General features: G+C 38.6%; 1 protein-coding gene across 1 annotated transcript in view; it reads left to right on the forward strand.

Annotated features, from left to right (window-relative positions):
- Positions 1–13,853, forward strand: part of nek7 (NIMA-related kinase 7) — a 79,870-nt gene that overhangs the window by 18,491 nt on the left and 47,526 nt on the right. The window contains exon 2 of the mRNA XM_008406560.3: positions 4,840–4,927. Coding sequence (XP_008404782.1) covers positions 4,868–4,927 — 60 coding nt within the window. The 5' untranslated portion in view covers positions 4,840–4,867. The remainder of the gene's footprint in view (positions 1–4,839; positions 4,928–13,853) is intronic.

Below are 13,853 nucleotides of genomic sequence, written 5' to 3' on the forward strand. Positions count from 1 at the left end.
TTTCGGAACTTCTTCTTTCATCACTCGCTGTTTTCTCAGTTTTTTTTCCCCCCGTCCTCATAGATTGAAAGACAGTGAAAAATATCCTGTCTTCATTTTCTATTCTGTCAATTCTTGGACCATCCTACTAAAAGACCTCAAAAAGTGGCTTGCATGCTGAGTTGTAATTGGTCCTCTCCCCCTCTCTGTCTCTCTCTCAGCTCATGGCCCAATGAACACGAGTGCCTGCACATTTGGGCTAATGATTTTGAATAGTGATTAAAATGAATTGAAAAGTGTGCCGCTTCTGTAGTATCCGGACCCCTCCATCATTAGAGGCTTTCTTCCTCTCTCTTCGTCTCTTTTTCTCTTTGTGTATCATCAGCGTTCGTCAGGCAGGGGTTTGAGAGGAGGCCTGGGGTAGGCTTTCATGAGCGCAGACTCAAAGGTTTCTCCATTTCTTGTAATCATGGACACCACTCTTCCAGCACTTTCACTGTCGTCTTCTGGCTCCTCAAAGGTGGCTTTGATTCTTTCCCATCCTACACCCGGGCCAGATAGTGTCACATTGCATTTTTCCTCTCTCTTGTTCACCCCCGTACTTGCCCTTCACTCTTTCTCTTCCTCAAAGCCAGACTAGTTGGTTTATCTTCATATTGTCTCCCAGATTGCGAGCTGATTTAGCACTGTTCTCTTTAGAGCGTTGCGATGCCAGGACCCTGCTACTTCCCCACTCTCTCCCAGTTAGCCTCAATCCACCTTTTTTAATCATCATCATCACCCTCGTTTTGTGTTTTTTCCTGTTCTCCTGTTTTAAATGAATAATGCAGGAGGCAGGAAATGGGGATTAAAATGGAGCTAAAGCCAGTGCCAACTTCTGTGGTGCACAGCTCTGCGCGTTCTCTCTCAGGACCACAAACTCATCAGGGTTTCCAGCGAACCCTTTTCCTTCTTCCAGCATTTTTTCCTCAGTTGTGCATCTGTTGCACTCTGTCCTTCATCATCCCTGCTGTGGCCTGCTCTTTTTTTTTTGTGTTTGTTCTCGTATTTAATTTTTTTCCATCACTCAATATGAAAAATCTTTTTGTAGAAATAATAGAAACTTTGCACACAGTGAAATAGCCAGGGCTGCAGTAATTATTCTAATGATTGATCGATTAATCGGATAAAAGAAATTGCACATTTTACAGATTTTTCATTTAACCACTTAAGCCTTTTTTAATTTAAATACATAAAAATATGAAATTAAATAATTCAATTCCTTTTTTTAATAAGAAAATAAACATTTCATTGCCTAACATGCAATAACACAGCATTCCTTCAGTGAATTTAAACCAGGTGAAACATTTGAGGACTTTCATGTTAAACCTATTTGCAGACAATGGTGTTTTCATATTAAATGCAGAATATGTATATATACACATTCTGTTCATTTTTGTGTTAATTACTGCTCTGAAAAAGTTTTTCTTCCAGCAAAATGACATTCTTTTGAGTCTGCATACTCCAGTTAACGATTACTCAAATAGTCAATGATTATTTCAATAATTGATTCCTCAATGCGATTAATCGTTCCAGCCCTGTTTCGTACATACTTCTAAATCTTTTTACAGCATTTAATGTCTGACCTGCATATTTTATTATTATGATATTGGTAATTGGGACAATATTGATTATAACTAACACACACTTTCTTCCTCCTTTTTCTTTTTCCATCATTGCAACATTCTCAACACTTTCAATGAGATTTAGTTTCTCAGCTAATGAAATATACATCACATTTTGGCATTAGGGGCAGTAAAAGTCAACTGGCCAGATATTCTGCTAGCATGCAGCATGTGAATGAACTGCACCTGAAATATAATTTCCTACCAAATATTACATTCAAGCGATGTCCAGTGCAGTTGCTACATTGGACTGAATAAGGATGAGAAGTGAATCTGCAATCTTTACAATCCAAAGAGCCATTTTTACCCTCAGTCCAGCTAAATAAAACTTGTTTACAGACGCAAATGTAACACGACTGTTCAAAAGAAGAAGAACTTATAATTTTTGATTAATTCTATTATTTATTTATTTTTTAATAACCATCATTTGTCTTGGTGCACACGTTTTAGAATAAATAAAATCCTATGGGGGGAAAAAATTTTCTGCATGATGTTTGTGGAAAATGAGGAAAGATAAATGGTCTTAAAAAATGTTCACTGCTTCTTTTAGTGTCACTTCCTTGTGAAAATTCAAAAACTGCACTAGTTTATATTTAAAACATTAGTTGGTTCCTTATTAACCAACAAGCTGGTATTTGTTTCTTATTTAGTCTGTCTGTGCTGGGAAAGAGCCTGGAGTGTGTTTTAGTTGGTTTTAGTTTAAAATTTGTAATTGCTTTAGTAAGATGATGGGTCATGCGTCTTTAGTTTCTACACCATGATTGTTTGTGTTTCTTGATCTGAAATATTTTAAAATAGGCATGTTTGTGCTCTCCCCCTCCCCCACCAGTTGCTGCACTATCCCAGTCAGATTACTGCTGCCTTACTCCATAAATTCCAATCAATTTGCTGCTTTTGTGGTTTTGTAACCGTAAAAACACCTTGGTAAACCTTGATGCGGCGCTTGTTACAACTTGTCTACAACTGTAGTCGTGAGAGAAACCTTTTAAAAGCGGCGATTATCTTTTATGGAGTGCTTGAAACATTTTGTTTGTTGGGATATGAGGAAGAATGGAAAAAAAAAAAAAATAGACACGATTTGAGAAAAATGTTTAAGCAAAACCATGTCCTAAGAGTCAGTGAAATGCAATTTGCATCTCAAAGGTGGATGAATTAAAATATATCTAGAAGGAGATAAATATGTAGTCTCAGTTTTTGCCTCATTCTGTTTCCTTATTTTTGTCCTCTGCCATTTGCTTCCTAATTTGAATTTGGGACTAATGTGAGGAAACGTAGCTTGAATCTTACACTAGGTTATGTAAAGTGAGAAAATAGTTGGTCTACAGTCACTAGTGGCATGGAAAGAAATGCATTTTCCCTCCCTCTGCTCACTTCCTCAACCTGAATTTGCTTAGATAAAAATAAAAGTGCAATTCCCAGTGTAACGGAAACCTCGTCCATTTTTTTTTATTAAAGAAAAGATGCACTGAAGAAATGGATACGAGTTTATAGTTGTCAGTCTTTTAAGTTTTTGTTAATCCTGTTAAAAAGTCTTGACTTGATAAATAAAAAGGAAACGGATCATACTTATCACATATTATAACAGACTGAGTTTGTATTTCTTCTGCACACCAAACGTTTAACAAAGTTTTAAGGCCACAGCTGATCCTTTTGTATGAGTAGTTGACGATAAAACCTTTATCATTTGTTACTGAAATACCACTGAACTCACTTTACACTCTTGACACCAATGTTTTAGAAAGTATAGTTTATGTATGTCTCATTGGGTTTTATTACTTTTTGGCATAAGAAAAACAGAATTTTAGGAATTTCGACAGTAGCTGCATTTTAAGCAGAATCTGCTGTTTTGGGTCAGATTCACTTGTAAATCAGTTCCTGATTTTTTTTTTTCCCCATTTGTTGACTGTAAATGGAGGGTCCTCAGAACACAGCAGCTGTAATTGATCTCATTAACGTGAGATGCAGAACTCACACTGCTTATTTTGTCACTCAGCCAGAAACAGAGAGAGGTTTGAGAAAAGAGTAATGATGCCAGACTCAGTCTGTCGAAACACAAAGCTTAGAAAAATTACAACAAAAGGCTTGAAGGTCAGTTGAGTTGTAAAATAACATGGTGTGTGTCTGTGTTTTTAAAAAAAATCTACATTAATTAGATCAGCAAACATCTTAAACTGATGTCAGTTGATATGATTGTGGACAGACACGTATTCTCTGTATTTACACTGAATTACTAAAACTAAGAGAAAATGTACTGTGTGAAATTTAGAACTACATCAGATTATATGAATTTTCAAAAAAAATGATCAATATCATAGAGCTGCACAATGCATTGCAAATGTATTGTCGTCACAATATCACTGTGTGCAATATTCATATTGCAAAGGACTGAAGAGAGATTTGATCAGTCAGGTTAATTATCAGCAAGGTGGTAAGAGTGCAGCATAACATAAACTGTGATGTTTCCGTTTCTATTCCTCTGTGTGTTTTGAGTGTGTGTGTGTTTCCTGGTTCTAATTGCTTCTATTGAAAACCAATAGACACAACACCTCACAGGTGTTTATTTCCAGGTGACGAGTAAGAGCTGCCTCCTGTGTTTTTCATCTGTGTTAATTTTATTCTGTGTAATCATTGCATTTATTGCATTGACTATCCTAGGATGTTAACATGCTGTTTTTTTTGTTTTTTTTAACCTGCCATTTATTTAAAGTGTAATTTCAAGATGAACACTTTTCTTAAGCAGCTAGCTTCCTTATTGGTCACATACCTAAACATGCACTTAAACGGAACAATGACATTCACCTATATGCTCTTAACTCTGTGACCTACATTTCCTCAGAACAAAAAACAAAAACAAACAACAATTGCAGAATGTGCTTAAACCAGTTACTGATGAAACAAATAATTTCCAAGGAAGATATCTTCAAAGCAGGCTGAAAGCGGTGAAGCGTTACGATGCTCCCTTCAGGTTGCTTTTGCTGGCTGCTGTAGCTTGTCCATGTTGCAACTTGAGGAGAGTCGGGACAAAGAGTGTCAAATCAACGGCAGTGACGTGGGCTCCAGTTCCTCTGAAACCGAATCCCATGGCAGGAATCACTAACTGGCCTGCCTGTGATCGTCAGTGGAGATTGACTGGAATTGCTGTAGGAGTTTTGTGGCGTTTTTAAAGGAACTTTTTTTTGTTTTTGTTTTCTTCCAGAGGTGTACAGGATCAAGCTCCTAACACCATGGATATGGATATGCACCCACAAGGACAGCAAGCAGGCGTACCAGTATTTCAACCTCAGGTAACACTTCACACAGACTCACACCAACACAAGCCAAGCTGCATAGTTGTAAAGTGAGATGAGGAAAACGCAAAGTTCTCAGATCATTTTTAATCCACCGCTGGCTCGTTTGTTGGCCTGGATTGTTGCCATACATGATTCACACTACTATAAAGCGGAAAAGATTTTCAGCTTATACGCATATTGTTAAAAGTTTGTTACGTTTCATGTAAAGCCATACATTTTCTACATTTTTTGTGGTTAGATATGATTGTTTGTGGCTCAGAAATCTAGGCCAAAGTTAGAGCCACTGCGCTCTTTCTATGAGACCTGGGATTACATTCAGGGTTTTAAATTATTAAACAAGTTCTGGGGTTCAACAGGATCATGAGTTTACAGAAAACAACAGAATAGATGCTTAAAGGTCTAAGCTGGAAGAAAACGACATATTTCTGTTGCTAGTTAAAAGCCGTTTAGGTGACTGCAACTACAAGAATAATAATGGTAATACATATTTAATAAAATATCAGTTTTGGAAAATAAATACAGACTTTAAGAACCTGGGTTCTTAAAGGGACAGTTCAGCTTTTTAAAGTGGCGTTTCCATAGGAGATTACGGTCGTCTATTTTAGGTGTTTTTCACACCTGCAGTTTGTTTACTTTGGTCCGAATCAGTGCATTAGGTTAACTTGTAAGTTTTCTGTCTCATGCAACAGAGATGCCTCAAATTAGTCCAAGGTTTGATTGAGCTGATTATATTTTGATTAATTTGAAATCTAAACTTTTCCCTTTGTCATGTGATCGTCGGTACATGTGGCAAAACTACAAACTCCTGACATTTTCAGGCTACATCATTGTTAATAAAAATGTAAAAAAAATCAATTAGTTTCATAGCTTCTCCCTCAGTCAAAGAAGAAAGCATTTGTTTGTCCTTTACAGGTCAAACCTATAAGTGATGCAGATATTGGTTTTGTTGAGGGGAAAAACAATTGATTGGTGCGTCTCTAATTTTAATCTTTCTCCACTTGTAATGAATCAGAATTATTTTGCACAGTTTATCGTTTCTCATTTTACACCGAGATGCTTTTCCCTCCATTTGTAGAGTTTTTAAACGCGAAATAAGCCGTTTTTTTCCCCTGCGGATCAGTGAAGATGCACCCTTCAGTCTCATCTTGCCACGCACCACTGTAGCCTGCTTGTGAGACAGACGGCGGCGGATGAATGTTGAGTTGTTGGTATTGATCAGAGCTCAGGAGGTTGGCAGAGTCTGGCCTTCCTGCGTGCCTCTTTCTGTTCGATACAACTCAAGCTCGCTCTGTGCAGATGTGGTCATTGTTGGGTTTTAATACCGCCCTCGAACATCAGGCACATTGATTTCTTTACAGGAGGATGTTTTTGCCTCCATAAGTATTGAATAGACTTTAAACAAAGAGGTTCATCCATATGCCCCAGAGTAAACGTGGGCTCTTTTTGGGAAAACACAGCAGCTCACTAAAAATAGGCCAGTACTGGTTGTTGTTTTTCCTGCGTATGCAAGGGCATGGCAACATTAACACTCGAATTGCCAAAGGGGTTCATTTATTTTAAGATTTCTAATTGCAAAATTAAGGATAATTGGGCTGCACACAGAAGAACTGCAGATAAAAGCTCTAATAATTAATTTGACTTTGGCAACACTCCCCCTACGCAAACACAAAAACAGGGGATTTCTTTTTTCTTACTGATCTCCCAGCAGTTGATTATGGTTTATTGTTCTGGCTTAATGATTTCTCTCCCTGGTTTTCAATCTATTTCTAGCAGTTTACATCAGTGTTAATTCTAGGCTGACTTGTTTTTATGCTCTGGGTTGGAGATGCACAGTGAACTTTCTCTGTTGCATCATGTTTTTTTTCTCACTCACACAGAGCATGTTTGAACCGATTTCACATTTAATGGGAGATGGCGAGGGGGGGGAGAGAGAGGAAAAAGTTAGATTATGTAGATGATTGTCTAAGCAGCATCCAGATGGGTGCCTTTCAACAAGTCCTGTATCTGTTTCTCACTTTCCTAAGGTTCAGTTTTCTTGGCAGCCAGGGAAAAAAAAAAAGAGGGAAGGAAAAAAAAATCCCGCCAGCCTCCTCCTGAAGAAATCTGAATTGTATATGTGATGAAGGATACTCCATATCGCTTGCAATATAATTTCTCTTGGTCCCGGAGGTATGATGCATATGCATTAGTTAAACGGGATGAGCCGCTAAGATGTGCATTTTTAATGGTGCATTTGCTCTTGAGTGAGTGGGAGGGTTTCTGAGAAGGCCCCCTCAGATCAGATTTCAGCCGTCACTGCACAGTTTGACAGACGCAGATCTGACTGGAAGGAAGCGCCGAGACAAGGCGCTGTGGTTGTGGAAGCCTATTGGAGGGGAGAAGAATGAGAAGCACCTTTGGGGTGATTCCTGCTGGTTTCGCTGCCTGGCTCAGTGGCTGACTGGCTGAGGATGAATATTGCATGGTGCCCGCTCAAGGGGGCTGGTGACTGGTGAGGGTGGGAGCCGTCCCCTCCCTCGCTGCCAGTTGCTGTACACATCTCTTCCTCTTTGCTCCCCCTCTTTGTCACTTGCATTCAATCCAAACTAGTTTGCTGGATGGTACGTTCTGTGAAGATGAATGCATTGTCAATTTTGAAATATTTGTTTTGTAGTTTGTAAATGCATCGTCCACAAGCATGTATGCTGAGTGAAAATCAGATGGAGGTTTAAACATATAGTAGGCTGAAACACATCTAGTGATGCCACACCTTTTCTATTAAATTCAAATTTGCTTCCTCTATAAAATAACCTGTAGGACATTTCTTTTTGTTTCAGCTTTACAGTCCCAAGAATGAAAATCTGATCCTCTAACCAAACCTGATATGAAAATCTTGATTTTACTTTTTGCCTTTGCAAAAAGTAAGATCAACAGAAATATTGGTTGATTATGAACTATTAATTAATAAAATGGTAAATATGAACTGTCCCTGTTTTGACATAGTAAACTTCTCCAACAATTCATAGAGTTAGTAATGACATAAAAAAACAACAAGTGAGCAAAATATTTGACTTCCAAGTAAAATAAACTGGTGCTGCATAGTTAGGATGTGGGAGTTTAAAAAAAAAAATTGTAATATGTGGTAAGCAAAGATTAAACATTTATTTATGTTTCTAAGAAACACATTTTAACTCCTTTATTTGATTTAAATGTAAACCAGGGTTAGGAGCTGTTTTTTTTTTAATACATGAAAGGATATTCAAGCTTTAATGTATTATAATAATTCTCTAACCACCCTGGAAATGTCTTCTCATGGGTATATTTAGGATTGCTGTTATTTTTTTTGACATAATCATTAGAAAAGACGTTGTGGCACGAGATATAGTATATAATGTCCTTTATCAAACTGAAATTATTCTTAAAACTCTTAAGGGCATCACTGAAAGGACTAAGTCTTCATTCCCACATGGTCAGTTGATCCAGTAATGTAAAAAAATAAAATAAAGGTGAGACCATTGAAAATAATGTACCAGGTCATAATGCAGCTGAACACTGTGAATTACACACAAAGTGGTTAGTATACACACGATGAATGAGTGTGTGATTCAAAAGCGCATCACAGGACTTCATGGTCGACAAAATCACCTCCATCTCCTCAGGTTTAGACCCACCCCCAGCATGTTTCTCAACAACAGCCTGCACAAGTGATGCCATAAGCTAGCTGTCGATGAGGTTAAAGTTTATATCTGCTTTGTAGTTTTCTGCCTGCACCAAACTAAAAAGCAACTTTAGCGTTTTTTGCGTGCCCCTTCTGCAGTGGTAGTAGTTCAAAGTAATAAATACTACTTGAGTGGTCAACCAAGCAGAGAGATTCGTTAAAGCAAGGTTTGAGATTTATGAAACATTTCTTATTCTATGTCAGAAATGCAAAATAGCACTGTTAGGTGTTAGGACAACCTCAGATCGAGACGTGCAGATTAATGAATTCCACACACACAGATTCTTTAAAAAATAGATTACAACCCATAAAAAGGTAAATAAATGATTTTTAGTTTTCCCAAACATATTGTAAAAATCTTTTTACAATATGTAAAATCTTTTTTCCTTTTATCTATAGTGTTACATCTATATTGTGAGTAAAAAAGCCCAGAAACAAACTTTGCTGTGGCCGTAGATCCGACTGCTTTTCCGTCTGCCCATGTAAGGCGGCGCCTCTCTGCTGCTGCTGGACTTGGTGTGGCAGCTACTGGCACTGCTGGGCTGTCACATCACACCCTCTCCCCTCTGGTGCTTGTTCCCCACCACCCTCACCATATTTCACTCTTGAGCATCCCCTCTTCCACTCTCCATGCGTCTTGTCAGTTGTGTTTGGCAATGGTGTCATTATTGGGCAGCTCGTATCACACTTCAACAATGAGCTGTCTGTCTGCTCCCTCTCCGTCTCTCTCTCTCTCTCTCGCTGTGTTGTCCCCCGTCTCCTTCAGTTCCTCTGCCTCCGACTTACCCATGGCGGTTTTGTGTACTCTGTCCCTCACAGACGTTACCCACAATGCCTAGCCCGATCTGCCACTAAATCGTCATCCATGACTGTTTGTTCCCTTCTCAAAACAGAACAATGTGAGCAGACTGAGTACATCTCAAGGTACAAACCAGAGATTTAACAAAAAGTTTTAGAGAAATTGTAGTTCTACACATCTGGGGTCCTGATCTGCCCTAAGCACCAACTTCAAAAAACAACATTTTTCTCCTTCAGTCTAAGTTTCATAAAGTCACTCCACCCTCTTGGCTGGACAGCACTGGTTTGTATCAGGATTATTATTTTTGATTAAGTTAAGGACAAATTTTAGATTGACTTTCATTATAAACAATACTTTTTTCCTCCAAATATACTGTTACTTATGTCTTTGCAAAATAGGTTTTTTTGTATCCTATTGATAGAGAATGAGCAAAATTATGCTTTTCGAAATATGAATTTCATGGATTAAATCTCACCTCCAGCATGACAGAATGAAATAAATTACATTTTTTTATCCATTCTGAAATGAAAATGTTCAGAATATAAGATGTGATGCAAATGAACTAGAAATGAAAGTAGATCTCAGTTCAATCACATACAATGTCAGATTTATTTGTATATCATATTTCAAAAGTGCTTTAAGTTCTTTATACCATAAAAACATAATACAGTAATGTCACTTGACCTACAACAGTAATCTTTTTGTTATACATTTCAGTTGAAGACTAACTTTTACATTAAATGTTAAAGGTGTTACTGCTTTCGTAGTGAATTTATTTGTATTTATTTAAATACGTATCTGCATTAAATATTATTGAGGGGATCTTGTAAAATTAATTTCAATATTTGCATGAACACACAGTCAATCAAAGCGTGATCTGCTGCTGCGGTTCATAACAAGACATGCAGAGCATCCAGACCTCCTTTTATCGTCTCTTAACTTGAAGTACGTCCATATTTCCAAAACTGCTATAACCCGTATAATTAGGGAGCAGACGTTCTGTCCGCCATGTTTGTTTTGTAATATTAGTGCAGACAGAGATAGCCAGAGATACAGATACACACACCTACTGCACTGTGGAGAAAAACTGTCGGAGCTTAAGTTTAACCTTTTAGGAAAATAAAGAGATTAATCTTTAAATTACCGTGTTAATAAATTTTGTAGTCAAGAAGATCCAAGACGACTCGCTGCAGTTCTGGTTTCTACTTTTGCAAAATACTGAATTTAAGTTTGACACTTAATGTAACAGAATGTTTAAAGAGCTAAAATAACAGCAAGATCTACAAACTGCCTAATTGTAATAGGCCATGTTGTTTTCCCCTTCACTAAAAATATGTAGAGCATCACCACAAACATGAGGAGCACTTTACCAATATTCTTGACATCAGTGCAGCTGATAAGTCCTGATTGGTGAACAGAGGAGGAAGACGAACAGCTCCTCTGTTGAATACTCTTCTTTTCCTCTTCTTTGGGTTTTCCTGTAGTGATTCATGCATTTGGTTGCACCTGCTTGATGAAAGAAGCCCTTAACTTCAAATCTACCCTGTTTTCAACCGCTTATTCAAGATTAAGTCTTAATAACAGACATACTAAGTGTTTTTGAAGTGGTGTTTAATTCAGTGTTCAGTTCCTGAGGCGTCTCTGTGGTCGTTTTTTTTTTTTTATGAAACCACCACTAACATGCACAACTTTTTAAAGTAAATTTGGCAAGCTTCCCTGCACCTTTTCACAGGCTCATTGCACATCCCTGGCATGGCTGTGGTCTGCGGCTTTCTGCTGCTTTATCTTCACACATGAATACGTGAGATAAGGCTCGGTCATGTGACTCGAGTCCCAGGAAAGAGCAGTTCAAGTTTTGAGTTTTTGTTTGTTTCCATCTCTGGTTGCCCCTCATCCATTTTTAAGGAGTGAATTGTTAACAAAATGTCAGTAATTCTTTACTGTTGAATTTTTAGACTTTAAGTTAAACTTTATCCATACATTTTGTTAATTCTCCTCAAAAGTGTGGTTTGGTGTTCCTGCTTTCAAAATGCTGTAGCTTATCGTGTGTTAAGCTATAACATGTAAGTTTATAAGTAGAAACTTGCTTTTTAAAAATTATTATTTAGCCAGGAGGAAGGTCTTAACACTGTCAATCACACTCGTGCATGAACTGCTCAATGTACTAATGGCTGAGAAACTTGGTGTTACTGGAAAGTTGTTTATCATGGCAAGCTCTACTGTCAGGTAGATGCTGCAGTTTAGCAGAGAGCAAGGGGGAGAAAATGAGTGATGCGTACACAAGCATGATCGACAGCACCAAGAACCTCATTCTGGCTCTGATTGGTTGTTTCTGACTGAGCGATGCATTTCTGCAGCTAACATTGAGAGAAGGCAAAGGAGTTCAATTTTAATGTATTTATTTTTCCACAAATTATCTGTGAAACGTCCAAGACAAGGTGATGGTTTTCACAAACATGTAAAAAACATACTTTTTACGAAAGCTATGCTTGTGCTCATGGCTACAAGCACACTTTACCCTCAAACATGACTCTTACTGTAAACTCTCATATCCAGTTCATGTGTTTGGTTTCACATGACTAAGTTCCACATGCATGACTTTTTTGAGCAAATTGTACCACAAAAACAGCTTGCAAACTTTGATTGTTGCCTTCAAAAACCCTTATTTGTGCTTGGTGGGTATTATTAGACCTGTATGTGACCATTCATCCTTTATCCTTTATCTCCACCAACACGTCAAACACACAGACTGAAATCCTTAAAAAGAACGCTCTGTGTAACCCTCTGCAACTGATTCATCCAGACTCTGACCCCTGCCTCAGTCAGGGTCATTACTGTGTTTCCCTTTTTGTATGTCTGTAAACGCGTGAGTGCGCGTGTGTGAGTGTGTGTGCGCTGTGGCCTTGTCTTTCAGCTCGAAGCTTCTGATTGTGCGACGTTCGTGTGCGACAGATGAGACGGCCCGTCACTCAGGCCCGGCCTGGCTGCCCTTTGAAGGCCAGGCCAGGGGGCGAAGAGGTGCCGCAAATGGCCTGTGAAGTTTACATACACTGCCCACTGCTAAACAGATTAGCTCTAATGAAGTGTCTAATGTCGGGGCCGCTGGCTGACATAATCCTGCCTGGCAGCTCGGCCCCTTGGCTGCCAGAAAAGCCGCCCTCCCTCCAGCCCTCTCTTCCGCCCTCGCATGGCCTCTGCTGCCACCCAGGGCGACTCCACGCGGGGAGGTGCCCACTGTTAATCAGGCTGGACAGTGTGCGATCTGACATGCAAATGTAGGTCATTGCATATGTAAATGTGTGATTACGAAGCTGGCATGCCAAGACACATTAGCGAGACTGTGCTCTCAGCAGGCGGTTGTCACAGCGCTTTAGAGGCTCATGCTAACATTTGTCAAGCTACCACGCAGCGAATGAAAGCAATGCCCTCTTGTCCTCTCTTTCCTGTTCTTGCCTTCTCCATCCATTCTTTGAACCTATAAATCTGGACATCTGTCCTGATTAAAGGCCTTTTTATACTATTTAAACTTCCTGTCAAGTAGCACTGCTTTTTGTGAATATTATGAAATCTATACGGATTTGTTTTCCATCTCTTGTGCATTTGAATTGAAACTTTCTGAGTTTTTTTTTGTTGAGTAAAGGTGATAAATTGTTTTGTAGACGTAATGTTGAGTTCAGCAGAGGCTTGTGAAGCGGCGTCTGATGGCGGCTGTCAGTGACTCTTACACAGCGTGGCATGATGGTGGTGTCATGCCGGAAAAGGCACACACCTCGGCGGTGTTAATTGGACACGGCATCTGATTGGTTCACGCCTCCTGATTTGGCTGTCAACTTAAGAAAAAACAGTAAAATGCTGAAACGATCACCCTCACCCCGCCCCTCCCCAGACGGTCTGCCAGCACTTTACAAGATATCCTGTTTGGAGAGGCATTTTCTCTCTCATCCAGCATTTTTATGACAAATTTTATTACATTCGAAGCTTTCATTTTAAGTTTTTCCTTTATGCGGAACATTAATTACTCTGCTTAATTGTTGCCCATGTTAAATGTTGCTTTTATAAATTTCTGTTGTTGAATTCAAATTTTTTAAGAATTGTTTTTACAAGTTGTCTGTTTTCAAACACAAATTAAGGCATTTTCTGGGTCGAGTGGTTTGAAATATATTTAAATTGTATGTTCTGAACATTTGTAACTTTTAGGTGACTGTTTTTTTTTTTTCCTTTTTCTGTTCATGTTGTTACCATTATGTCTGATGCCATTGGTCTATATGTATTTAAATGTTTATATTGTTGCATCCCTAATCTGAATTCACGGTAAATTTGTCATAATCCTAAACACCAGAAAATGATTGTAACGACTCTCGTCTTGTTTGTTTGGGTTAAATTTTGACCTGGTTCCCCGTCTCCCCAGTCTGTTGCCCCTGAGC

Source organism: Poecilia reticulata, chromosome 4 (genome assembly GCF_904066995.2).
Source record: "Poecilia reticulata chromosome 4, P_reticulata-male-v2, whole genome shotgun sequence".
In the NCBI taxonomy this organism is placed as follows: domain Eukaryota; kingdom Metazoa; phylum Chordata; class Actinopteri; order Cyprinodontiformes; family Poeciliidae; genus Poecilia; species Poecilia reticulata.